The sequence below is a fragment of the Delphinapterus leucas genome, chromosome 4 (assembly GCF_059928025.1).
Source record: "Delphinapterus leucas isolate spDelLeu-1000000601 "Yukka" chromosome 4, BTC_Dleu_Yukka2, whole genome shotgun sequence".
NCBI classification, from domain to species: domain Eukaryota; kingdom Metazoa; phylum Chordata; class Mammalia; order Artiodactyla; family Monodontidae; genus Delphinapterus; species Delphinapterus leucas.
Window position 1 is genome coordinate 11601281 of NC_143132.1, and position 12874 is coordinate 11614154.

At 43.5% G+C, this 12874-nt stretch overlaps 1 protein-coding gene across 5 annotated transcripts in view; it reads right to left on the bottom strand.

The window, feature by feature from the left end:
- The window catches only part of SON (SON DNA and RNA binding protein), a 31174-nt gene extending 19228 nt beyond the window's left edge, over window positions 1-11946 (bottom strand). For 3 of the 5 annotated variants that reach the window (XM_022552911.3, XM_030760864.2, XM_089910285.1), the window contains exons 1-3: window positions 11819-11945; window positions 8565-8731; window positions 895-6813 (exon numbers count right to left, since the gene is read on the bottom strand). In XM_022552911.3, coding sequence (XP_022408619.3) covers window positions 895-6813; window positions 8565-8731; window positions 11819-11895 — 6163 coding nt within the window. In that variant the 5' untranslated portion in view covers window positions 11896-11945. Of the gene's footprint in view, window positions 1-894; window positions 6814-8564; window positions 8732-11818 lie in introns of all 5 variants that reach the window. The other 2 variants (XM_030760865.2, XM_030760866.2) reach the window with 1 other exon arrangement.
- Between the last annotated feature and the right edge of the window lie 928 nt (window positions 11947-12874).

Here is a 12874-nt window from a genome sequence, read left to right on the forward strand (position 1 = left end):
GTACCTAATCTATACCAGTAATTACAGCAATCATCACATTCTACTCTTTTTGGCAGTTTTACTATTTGGTAAAAGAGACATATATGCATTTTATCTGTGTCTCTTGTACTAACTTGTAATCACTCCAGGAATTATATACTGTTTTTTGCTTTGAATAAAAAAAGAACTCAGAAACATTTGTTGAACTGAATGCATTCTCCCTTACGGTTCTGTTAAGATCTTTTTCTTTAGACAACTCTGACCTGGAAATGTCCAATCCACTGGGATAATGATAAATTATCCATTATTATTACAGGTAGTCATGCATGATCCATCAAGTTTTAATCACCTCTGCACACTTTTTAAAATTAGGAGAAATTAGAACACTTCATCTTTTAAAAGGCAGACTGAAATCACTTTAACTCCCCATATGCAAAATTCCCTACTCACTTCCATCACCCATTATAACAATCAGAATTATTTTCACAAACATTTAACAGTACTGTATTGCCAGTTTAAGACATGTAACTTATTAAAAAAGAAACATTTGATTTTAGGCTTATCTGCAAGAATTTATGTTGGAATACATACAATAACAACCTGAGCAGATACTAGCCTTGTCTTTAACTGGACTTCTACCTGCCATTTTTAGTTATGGAATATGGTTAAAGCAAAAAGAAAGCATTCAAGTATGGAAATACCTTGGTTCTAATTTACTCCAAAGCAGGTCTTTTAAACGCTAATTACAAATGTACTTATTCCTACATTTTCTAAACAGAAGCTAACCTAACTATAAAAATTTAAAGATAGAAATATTTATCCTAAACCAATAACCCCAAATATTCCATTTGACTCACAGAAAAAAACTCAGCTTTAAATCATTCTCTAATACCATTAAATTTTTAAATGACTCACTCAGATCCGTCAGACGTTTAGGTGATCTGCCTCTTTCAGAAGACCTGGATCGTTTACGGCGGATGGGAGACCTGCTAAACCTTCTTCTCAAGGGTGTTCGTGATCGCCTTAATCTGACTGGTGATATACTGAAGCTTCGTCTTCTTACCACAGATCTTGATCTTCTCCGACGGCTCGGGGTGCGGCTCCGTCGGCTTGGGGTGCGGCTCCGTCGGCTCGGGGTGCGGCTCCGTCGGCTCGGGGTGCGACTCCTTCGGCTGGGGGTGCGACTCCTTCGGCTGGGGGTGCGGCTCCGTCGGCTCGGGGAGATGCTGAAGCTCCTTCTTCCCCCAGATCTAGATCTTCTTCGACGACTGGGAGTGTGACTCCGGCTCCGACGGCTTGGGGTGCGACTCCGAGCTCTACCTGTTTTCCGGTTATCCCTGGAGCTTGATCTTTTTCTTTTTCTTTCCCTGGACTTGGATCTGTGCTTTGGCGATCTTTTGCGCTTCTCTTTTGATACAGATCGCCTTCCTCTAGACTTTGATCTTGACCTGCTGCTCCTCCTCCTGCGTCTTGATCGTGACCGTGAACGTGTTTGAGAGCGATGAGACTTGGACTTCGATGATCTCTTCCTTGCCCTAGAACGAGATTCACTGGTGCGCTTTCGCGATTTGTGTTCAGAAGACTTGGAACGCTTACTTCGAGATCTTAACGAAGAGTCCCTTTTCTTCTCTTTCTCACCTTTGTCACGGTTCTTATTTTTCTTGCTTTTTTCATGTGTGTCCTTAACTTTTACAAAAATTTCATAATCATCTTTTTCCTCTGAAGATGACTCTGAAGCTCTTTCTGGTATACTAATTACAACTGGACTGGCAGCAGATTTATCCCGTTCAACTTCACTTGCAAGTAAAGGTCCTTCAATACCAGCTCTAAGGCTTGTAAGACGTTCCATGTCCTTAGGGAGTAATGGTCTCACTAAATCAGCTTCATTAATATCATCAATGTTGGCAGAAAATCCTGAATCAGACAGTATCTCTTTAGTAGGGAGAGGTACTTCTTTATCTTCTCCACTACTTTCTTTAGGACTGAGAGCCACTGCTAATGTCTGGTCACTCTCCTGTATAGGTAATGATCCTTCTGCATCCTTACTGACAAAGTTATTATTAGCTGGTATATCAGGATGAATGTCTTTAGCAGGTAAAGGTCCCTCTATGTCAGCTTCACTACCACCACTGGGGCTGGTGGAAATTACCATGTCATGTTCAGTATCTTGAGTAGTTAACGATACTTCAACATCATATTTACTAATTGAACTGAAAGCAGATGCTGTGGCAAATTCAAGACCCTTACCAGTTCCCACTGTATCAGGTTCAAGAGCAAGGGAACCAGTAGAAGACAGAGTCCCTCCTACATCAGTTTCACTAACAGTAGGACAGGTATCCAATACTGTGCATTGTTTAGTCTCATTGGTGGGCAAAATTTTCTCTTCACCAGTTTCACCAACAGCACCACTGCTGGCAGCAGACACTGTGTTATGTTCCATCTCTTTAGCAATTAAGTGATTATTTATATTAAGGTCTATATTCATACCACTTTCAGTTTCATAAGAATCATTCTTCAGGTGTCCTTCAGCATGTGGCTCTTCGTCTGAATGCATGGGAATCTCCTGCATGCTAATCTCTGGAGCAAGATTTTGATCGCCAGATAGTAAATTCATTCCTTTTATAACGTTAGACTCCAGTATCATTGGTGTAGACTCTAAAACCATCTCAGTTGGTATTACTTGAGTCTGCTCTGAGAGAGTGACAGGAGGCTCTGAAATTGTCACAGTGGATTCTTGGACACAAATAGATGGTTCTGAAACAATCACGTTAGGTTGAAGGACTGACATCGCTGGTTCCAGGACAGGCACAGTAGGCTCCAGGGCAGAAACAACTGGCACAGGAAAGGTAATATGCTCTGGCTCAGACAAGGCCAGGGGCTCTGGGACAGCCTCAGCCGGTGGGTCCTGGACAGCCACAGCCGCTGGGTCTGGCACAGCCTCAGCCTGTGGCTCTGGAACAGCCATGGCTGGTGGCTCTGAGACAGTTCCAGCTGGTTGCTCTGGGACAGCCACAGCTGGTAGCTCTGAGACAGCCATGGCTGGCAGATCTACAGTGCTCTGGGATGGCTCTGGAATAGGTACTGCTGCCTCCAGCAGGGACATAGATACCTCTGAGGCAACATGTCCTGAAGCCCTCATGGAATCAAAAGTTTCTGCTGCCTCTGACATAACAGAAGGCTCTGATGTTAACACAGTCGGTTCACCTGATGTTGTGGGAGTTTCCGACACCATATAAGTCACTGGTCTTTCTGGAATAATTTCATGCTCCTCTGCTACAGCAGCAGACTCTACAGGTGTTGATGTGACCAAAGACTCTGGCTCCAGTGGTGGTTCTGGAACAGTCATGGAAGCCTCTGATGCTAACATTGAAGGCTCTGATGCTGACGCTGAATAATTAGCAAGCACTGCTGAAGGCTCTGAAATCTCACTTTGACTCACAGGAGGTTCAGGCAGCGACACAGACTCTTCAGGAGGTAATGCTGGCACCTCAGTAGGCCAAGTATTTTCAGCTGTTAATGCTGACTGCTCAGTGGGTAATGCTGGACCCTCTGGTGGTTCCTCAGGAGGCAATGGCGGTGTCATTGGTGGCTCTTCAGGTGGCAATGGTGGCATTGTTGGAGGCTCTTCAGGAGGCAAAGGTGGCACCATATATGCCTCCGTATATGTATCAGTATAAGAATCGGTGTAAGAATCAGCTGCCATAGACATCATTGAACGATCAGCAGTATAAGATGACATCATAGATCGATCAGCTGCAGAGTACGATGACATCATAGACCGGTCAGCAGCAGAGTATGAAGACATCATAGACCGGTCAGCACCCATGGACATCATAGATCGGTCAGCCATCGGGGACATCATGGAGCGCTCGTAAGCTGACATCATAGAGCGTTCATAAGCTGACATCATAGAGCGCTCAGCCATAGGGGACATCATAGAGCGCTCATAAGCTGACATCATAGAGCGCTCATAGGCTGACATCATAGAGCGTTCAGCCATAGGGGACATCATAGACCGCTCATAAGACATCATAGAGCGTTCGTAAGATGACATCATGGAACGTTCTGCAGCATAGGACATCATCATAGAACGTCTAGATGCTAACATCAGGGGTCTAGGTGCTAACCTATATGGCCTGGGAGCTATTCTATAGGACCTGGGTGCTATCCTATAGGGTCTAGGTGACATCCTATAGGGATCAGGAGTTAGTCTGTAGGGATCATGGCCTAATCTATAGGGGTCTTGCCCTAACCTGTAGGCATCATGACCTAGCCTATAAGGGTCATGACCTAACCTATACGGATCTTGAGCTAACCTGTAAGGATCCTGAGCTAACCTGTAGGGATCAGGAGATTTTGAACCCAACATAGCAGAATCTTGGGTACTAGATGCTAACATCTGAGCATCCATGGTACCAGACGCTAACATCTGAGCATCCATGGTGCCGGAAGCTAACATCTGAGAGTCCATAGTACCAGATGCTAACATCTGGGAGTCCATAGAGCTAGTGGCTAACATCTGGGAGTCCATGGAGCTGGTTGCTAACATCTGGGAGTCCATGGTGCTGGTTGCTAACATCTGGGAGTCCATGGAGCTGGTTGCTAACATCTGGGAGTCCATGGAGCTGGTTGCTAACATCTGGGAGTCCATGGAGCTGGTTGCTAACATCTGGGAGTCCATGGAGCTGGTTGCTAACATCTGGGAGTCCATGGAGCTGGTTGCTAACATCTGGGAGTCCATGGAGCTGGTTGCTAACATCTGGGAGTCCATGGAGCTAGTTGCTAACATCTGGGAGTCCATGGTGCTAGAGGCTAACATCTGGGAGTCCATGGTGTTGGACGCTAGCATCTGGGAGTCCATGGTGTTGGACGCTAGCATTTGGGAGTCCATGGTGTTGGATGCTAACATATGGGTCTCCATGGTGTTAGAAGCTAACATATGGGATTCTTGGGCCATCAAGGGATCCACTCCTACTGTTACAGAAGTCTCCCCCACTAATGTAGTAGGCAGCTCCTGTGCTACCGTATTATACGACTCCAGCGCTGTCGTCGAGGGCACCTCCAGGGACTGCGACACGGTCATCGTTGACAGCTCCGTTGTTGTCACCACAGACTGAACAGAGATCTCCAGCGCCACAGTTGCCACAGGCTGCCCAGGCAACTCTGGCGCCCCAGGCTGCCCTGGCAACTCCAGCACCCCTGTTGCCAAAGGCTGCCCCAAAAGCTCCAGTGCTCCAGCTGCCCCAGACTGCCCCGAGAACTCCAGTGCCCCAGCTGCCATGAGCTGCCCAGGCAACTCCAGTGCCCCAGTTGCCACAGGCTGCCCCGACAACTCCAGTGCCCTAGTTGCCGAAGGCAGCCCTGGCAACTCTGGCACCCCAGTCACCGAAGACTGCCCTGGCAACTCCAGCGCTGTCGTTGCCACTGGCTGTCCTGGCAACTCCAGCACCATTGCTGCCTCAGGCTGCCCCAGCAACCCTGTTGCCGTCGTCACCTCAGGCTGCCCAGGATGTTCCACCGTTGTCATCCCCACAGGCTGCTCCAACTCTGTCGTCGTCACAGGTTGTTCGGTCAACTCCATTGCTACTGTAACCACAGGCTGCCCTGGCAGCTCTACTGCTGCTGTCACCACAGGCAGCCCTGGCAACTCCTGTGCCATCACAGGTGGCTCTGGTACCTCCTGTGGTGGCTCCAACCCCACGGATGGTGCTGGAAGCCCTGGCAATTCCTGCGACAACTGTGGCACTGACGTCACAGAGGGCCCCGGCAACTCAGGCACTGCTGTCGCAGGGGGCCCTAGCAACTCAGGCACTGGGGTAGAAAGGGGCCCTGGCAACTCTGGCACCGGGGTAGCAGAGGGCCCAGGTAACTCCAGCACTGGAGTCACAGGGGGCCCCTGCAACTCCAGCATGGAGGTCGCAGGTGGCCCCGGCAACTCCATCGCTGAGGCCACCGACGACTCCTGCAGCTCCAACGCTGTGGTCTTGGGCAGCTCCAGCATCTCCTGCGGTCTTGTCATGGATGAATCTGCAATCTCCGATGGTACTTCTACAGGCTGCTCTGGCAATCTTAGCACTTCAGTTGCCGATGACTCTGGAAAATCCATTGTTGTTGATGTGCTTGGCTCAGGGTGCACCTGAGTAGGTGTCTCTGATGACACAAGGGTTTCTGATGGCTCTAGCACTTTTGCTACTGGAGGCTCTAACAACATGATCTTTGATGGCTCTGGAGGTGTGCTCTCCAAAGATTTCAGCCCAGGCTTCACCTGACACTCCACTGACATTGTTACAACCGGCTCAGATGACTTTAGCACTACTGTTGTAGTAGGCACTGGTGCTATTGCAAAGGAATCCAGAATCTTTGTCGTGGATGGTTCCAGCATTACTGCTACAGACTGCTCTGACTGCACTGAAACTACTGATGTAGATGCAACTGACAGTTCTGCAGTTTTTGTAGCTGGCTTCAGAATTTCTAAGGTGTGTGGCTCTAATACCTCCATAGATACTACAGGAGGTTCTAGCACAAGTGCAGGAGACTCACTGGTGTCAGATAGGCCGAACGCTCTCACAGGATGCTCCAGTGCCATTTCTGAAGGTTCAGAATCAAACTTCAAAAAGGAATCTGATTCTAAATCTACGTTCCCATCATGATGTGATTTCGGCTTTGATTCAGATTCTTCTGGCTGTCTTTTATACTTTTTTTCCTTTTCTTTCTTCTTTTTCTTCTTTTTATTTTTGTGCTTTTTATGTTTCTTCGACTTTTTGGTAGGTATTTCATCAGTAGGATCTGTTTGTACAGACACACATCTACTTTTTCTGGAAGCCTCCTTCAAGTCTGAAATTTAGGAAAATTAATTTTGTCAAATATCCCCCAAAATAGATTTAGGTAAGTCGTATAAACCAAAACTTACAATCCATGTTAAGATACCATAACACTTCTTGTTAAACAAAAGGTTACTAAATAAACTATTTTCCATAAACCAGTTATCTGAAGACTGACACTTTTCCAATACTTCTTTTACAACTGAAGCCTGGGTTAAAAATAAGTTCTTAATTTATTACAAAAACTTTTAGAATTACATTAAGATGTGTTTTTACTAAGTTCATTTAAAACAATTACTTTCTCCAGCTCTCACTATACAGCAAATTACTTTTAAACTACAGTTATGATGAATATCTTTCATATTATTAACTGTAAGAATTTCCACAAAAACACACGTTAAAAAACTTTTGTGACTATTTTATCACCCTTATTTATACAGAAAGCAACATGGCACTGGCTCTGGAACACACTGTCCGCTTTTGGATACTGAATCAATTCACCACTCACTAAATGAATAGACGTGGCCAAACCGCTGACACTCTGTCTTCCAGAGTTAGAGGACGAACTCAGTTAAAACATACAAAGTACACTGAATAATGCCTGGCACCAAGTAAGCCCTCAGCAAATGCTAGAGATTGCTTTTATAGTATAAGGTCTGAAGAACAAATGTAAAATACGGAATCTGAATTTTCACCCATGTTGCATTCGAATAAAAATAACATCTTCCCCCCAATACTCTTCTAAATTACTAAGAAGTAATTTTTTTAATGTTTCTACTTTAAAAATGATAATAAAGTCATTTGGAGAAGGAAATTCGTACAGCCCTTAACATGTAACTTAAGAACATTTCAATCTGCATATCTAAAAGAAAAAGTGGTTTATAATCCACTTTGTAACCAGATGAGATTTACTCTAATGCCAATATCATATTAGATAAACCTTAGTGATCTTAGGTGATCGGAAATCCAGGTCACCAAGGTTATGGAAAAAGCAAATCAACACATGACAAGACCTCTTCCAAAGCAAAATTAATCATTTTCCACTAATTGTTTATTATTTACCAAATGTTAGCTACATTATACTTCAAGAAAAAGTTGCTAGAGCCATGAATCTAAGCAAGGCTACAGTCCATGCTATCTTTTTTTAACCATACTCTATACTAAAAATAAAAAAAAACAAAACCCATACCATGGCCCCCCATTTACAAAACTAAACAATATTGTTATTTTTGTGGCTGATCACAAATCCTTCATTTCTAAGCATCAATTATTTAATCAATTCCCCAAATGCTAAATATCCAGCAATGATTCCTCTCCATTCATTGCACCTTTAAGAGGAGTAGACACAAAAACAAGATCATCTCTAATCTTGAGCTTTAAAATAAAACCTTCCAGGGTTTTAGAATCATTACAGATATGGTCCAGACTCCTGTACCTTCCAAAACTGACATGTATACAACTGTTCAATGAAAACCTACATTCAAAATCCTGGCACTGAGGCACTGTAAGACTAAACCAAACAAAGATAGTTATATTCCACCAGCAAAGTAAACAAATGCATCGATGCTCATGGTTCCAGTACAATTGTATTTTCAAAAAAATACTTAAGAAAGTCTTCAGTAAATCAATTAAACTAAAAATTAAACTTATTGAAGTTTTAAATCTAATGAACATCTTAAATACCCTGCAATCAAGAAATACTACTGTTAACTATTAAAAAAAAAATCTTCAAGTTTTCAAGACAACTGATTATCTCCAACTTACCTGGCTTATATCGTAGTTCCGTATCTAAGACCCCAGAAAGTACTTCCTCTATCTTCTGAACTATTTCTTCATTTGGTAGGCTCCTGGCAGAAGCAGCTGCATCACCTGCCTGGTTTCCTTCAATAGGTGTATTTGTTTCACCATTGAGCTGGCCTTCACTCCTTCCACTTCACAAGAAAAGTTACCAAAATTCATTAATATTTTTATCATGCCATATAATAAATTAATATTTGTAACTCAACTGATTAAAACAATCTTATTTGTACACTTCACCATTTTTTATTTATTTTGGATGCTATTCCCCATCAAAAGTGCTTCCTTAACACTATCTACTTACAGTTGGTACATTTTTATTTTCACACGATTAAAGTTTTCAGAACTGTGAAAGTTAAGAAAAAGTCTTTCAAACAGGTTTCTAAGCTCATCTTTTTTTTTTTTTTTTTAACAAAATACTCCCCAACCAGCATATTTATCTCAGGGGAGGAAAATTATTATTAAGATCACAATCACAAAACCAAAGAAAACTACATGACCTAACATTATGGTAGAAGCTATAGCCACAGTAAAGCCACAGTAAAGCCACACTTGTGCATGTATCACCATCAGCAGTATCAAGGAACACAACTTTAGCCACCGACACATTAAGTCAAAAGGGTAACTTGTAGCACTGGATCAGGTTTAGACTGATCAGACTTGCTGAAATGCCATAATGTTGAAAAGGAAGAATACATTTATATAATTTTCACCCAGTTATCAAAAATCATGTAAAACAACTCATTTATATTAACAGTAAATGAATCACTTAACATATTTTCAATTCACAGGAACAGAAGAATCTTAACAGACATAAAAACATATCATTTACTTAGTCTTTTGTACTCTTTTGTGTAAATTTACAAAATTGTTTTGAAAAATACTTTAAACAGCACGTTTGACTTAATGTAACTTCAATTTTAGGTAGCAAAATGGGTCGACAATTATGCTCCACTACCTGATAAAAGTCTGGTCAAAACCCCCAAAAAATTCAGTAGTTAACCAAGTGTTATTAAAGAACATTTGGTTTTCTAATACAATTAATCATACAATAGCAATATTTAACATTTATTAACTATTAACTAGGGTTGCACGGTTCTACATTTTTAAACTCATTTATCCTAACAAAACTCTAAGATCAGCACTACTGTTCTGATTATTTAAATGAGGAAAATGAGGCACAGAGAAGACAAAAAAACCTAGCTGTACATCATACATCTAATTAAGAGGTAAAGGTGGTATTCAAAACCAGAGCTCATACTCAACCATCTATATATAATAACTTAAACTGTCTGAAAGTCAGTCTCCTCACCCAAACCCATGTTCATAAAAGTAAGTGAGAAAAAAAGGAACTATAGTTCATCGAAATGGCAAACAATCAAAAACTTCTTTTGATACTGACAATATATAGCATAGTATTTGAAAAGAAGCTGAATATTCCCTTAGTAATAAACTGCTTTATCTAATATTCTTTCTAAACTCTCTTCCTGGAGCTCTTTTACATTTTTCCTAAGCACTTTCACAGTGCATACCTTACTAAAAAGGCCACGATTTAAAAATCAGAAAAGTAGGGCTAAAAAAAAAAAACCTGTCAGTCTATAACAAAGTAATCATCTTAAAGCTGTGAGGATGCTTACTGAACTGCTGCAAAGGGGTGGAAATTTCAAAGCAACTAAATATCCATCAATACAATCCTACAACAGAATTCTATGGAGCCATGAAAAATGTTTCAAAGACTACCGAGACTGATAAAACACAAACGTGTTCACAATATATAGGTGAAAAAAACAACCAACACAAAACAAGATGATCACACTTGACAAAATATGTGCATCTGTATGCACAAGGAAAAAATGAAAGAACATAAAGATCAATAACCATGTGGTGTTTTAAAATTTTCCTCTTTTTTTCCTAAACTTTCCACGACAATAACACTTCTAATACAAAAACTGAATTTTAAAAGGTATAGAAAAAAGACATTACAACCAGCAAACACAACTACTTAATATATGCAACTATAAAAAAGTTTTCAGGAAAATTATATTCCCTCGACTCAGGTCGTTTATCATCATCCTAAAAATAACCAGCATATAACAAAATTTTAAAAGGCAACTAAATCAATGAGAGGATCTATTTCCCAATGAAAAAACAATATACCCTGGAAAAATATTACAGCAATACTGTATCATTGCCCCAGTAACCTTATGTTAATTTGAGCGCTGAGTTTACAAATGCGTTTTCGGCTGATTTTCAAATTCACGTTACGTCTGATTCTTGCTCTCAACTTTTAAAATACAACCAGCAATACATTTGAACTCGGAACAAATATTTACGTTATACAAAGTAAAAAGGCAATCACTGAATAACAACATGACCCACGCGATTTTCGTTTCTGAATAAGCAAGTATTTCTTTGAAAATCTCTTCCCATTCAAATTGTGGGGAAGCAAGGGTAAACCAGTAGCAATGACAAAAGTAGCGTGTTGGTCAAATATGTCAATTGGGTCAGGGGCGGCAAAAATATTTAGAGCTACACATGAAGTCCACTTTCCGCTGACTAAATTAAAAAAATTACCACTAATGCAAAGTCCCCTTCCATCCTCACCTCGAATATTCTGTCAAAGTAGCTAACATTAATTTGAGCTGTTTTAATTTAAATTTCCAATCTATTAAACTATTAGAATGCTACCTGGTGGAAGCCACAGAACAGTAGGACCCAAATAATCTAATTAAAGGATCCCGACCCCCAAATGGTCTGAAGCTTGCAATAATAAAGCGGATTTAAGATTACCCAAGAAACGGCCGTTAGACCCCTTTCCGGTTAAAGACACCGGCCGGCGAAATCCGCGGAGGCAGAGAGGGGGAGGGGAAGCGCCGCGGCGGCTGAGGAACTGAGGAAGGAACTAGGCCCGTCCTTGGTGGACAACCAGGCCTACAGTAGCTAAATGGTAGGGGATGACCAAACGGGGGAGAAGCCTGAGCATCCTAACTCGGTTCTAGAAGAGGGAGCCTGGGATTACCTCGGAAAGGGCGAAGTTCCTCGCTGGGAAGGGAGGGAGCGGACGGGGGTGGGGGGGGGCCGGAAAATGGATCCCAGGCCCAGGCGGGGCTGTAGCCGGGCCTGAGACGAGGAAAGACAGCGTCCCTGAAGAAAGGTGCCACGGACGGCTACGTGAGGCCCTATCGGTCCCTTGGGAGCAGAAGAGCCTGGGAAGCGTTTACCTTGAAAGCTCCTGTTGAATTTCCCGGAATTTACTGACCACGAAAGACCTAAAAATCTGCTCGATGTTGGTCGCCATGGCGTCCGCTCCGTTCTCTCAACTCCTCCTCACTAGTCCTCCAGGCTCCCAGCATGCCTCGGGAGGAGGCGCAGCGGCCAATTCCGTCTCTAGCCGTCCTGATTGGCTCCTGTGGGAGCGCCCAGTCCGGCACGCTCCGCCTCTGAACCAATCAGTGAGCACGGCCCCGCTCTCCTCCGCTGTTTCTGAGCGTCTGGGGTAGAGCTGCTGACGTTTGCGCCGCGCACGACTATGTCCGCCATGTTAGTGACTGACGCAGGCGCCATTACAGGAGAAGTCTCTCTAGAGGCGACTGTCAGCTTAAGCTGTCAGTCTTCAACAGTGTTTGGGGGCCTTAAGAGGTTTATTTTGGTCACTAAACACCCTAGATTAAATTCCGTGAGGAAAGGGAGCAAGGAGGGCAACATGGTGTTTGACCGGGGCCTCCAACCGGCCCGGATGGCCCCGAGTTTCGGCAGGGAGATCCGGGAAAACATTAATCAGCGCTTGCCCCCATACGAAGAATACGTTTTTACCGCCATCTGCCTCCCGTGGCATCCTATTATTGGCCTCGGCTTTTTTTTTCGTTTTAGCATTAGGCCAGAGGTCCTGAACCACGTGTGTTCAAACCTTGGTGCATTTTAATCTCGTCAGGAGCCAGGCGTGTCACGAGACTTTTGCACGGTAGCTGGTCCGTCCTGACTCGTGAGCAACACACAATTAGCTGAACATAGGTTAAGCATTTTGGTGCTCCCCCTCCTCAGAGCTCAGGAAGCTCTGGAAGAAGCGAAGAGACGTTACGTGGCACCTGACACTACAGTGTTACATTGTAAACTCGCTAGGGCTTGGGAGCTTTGCTCTGGGGGAGGTTCAGGCCGCGCCCGAGAGCGGGAGGGAATCACTCTTGATTACCTCGCGGTGGGGCCCACTGGCCACACCGACCAATGGGGAAGCGAAGCCAGCCGGGGGCGGGGCGGGTGGGCGGGGGGCGTGCGCGCCG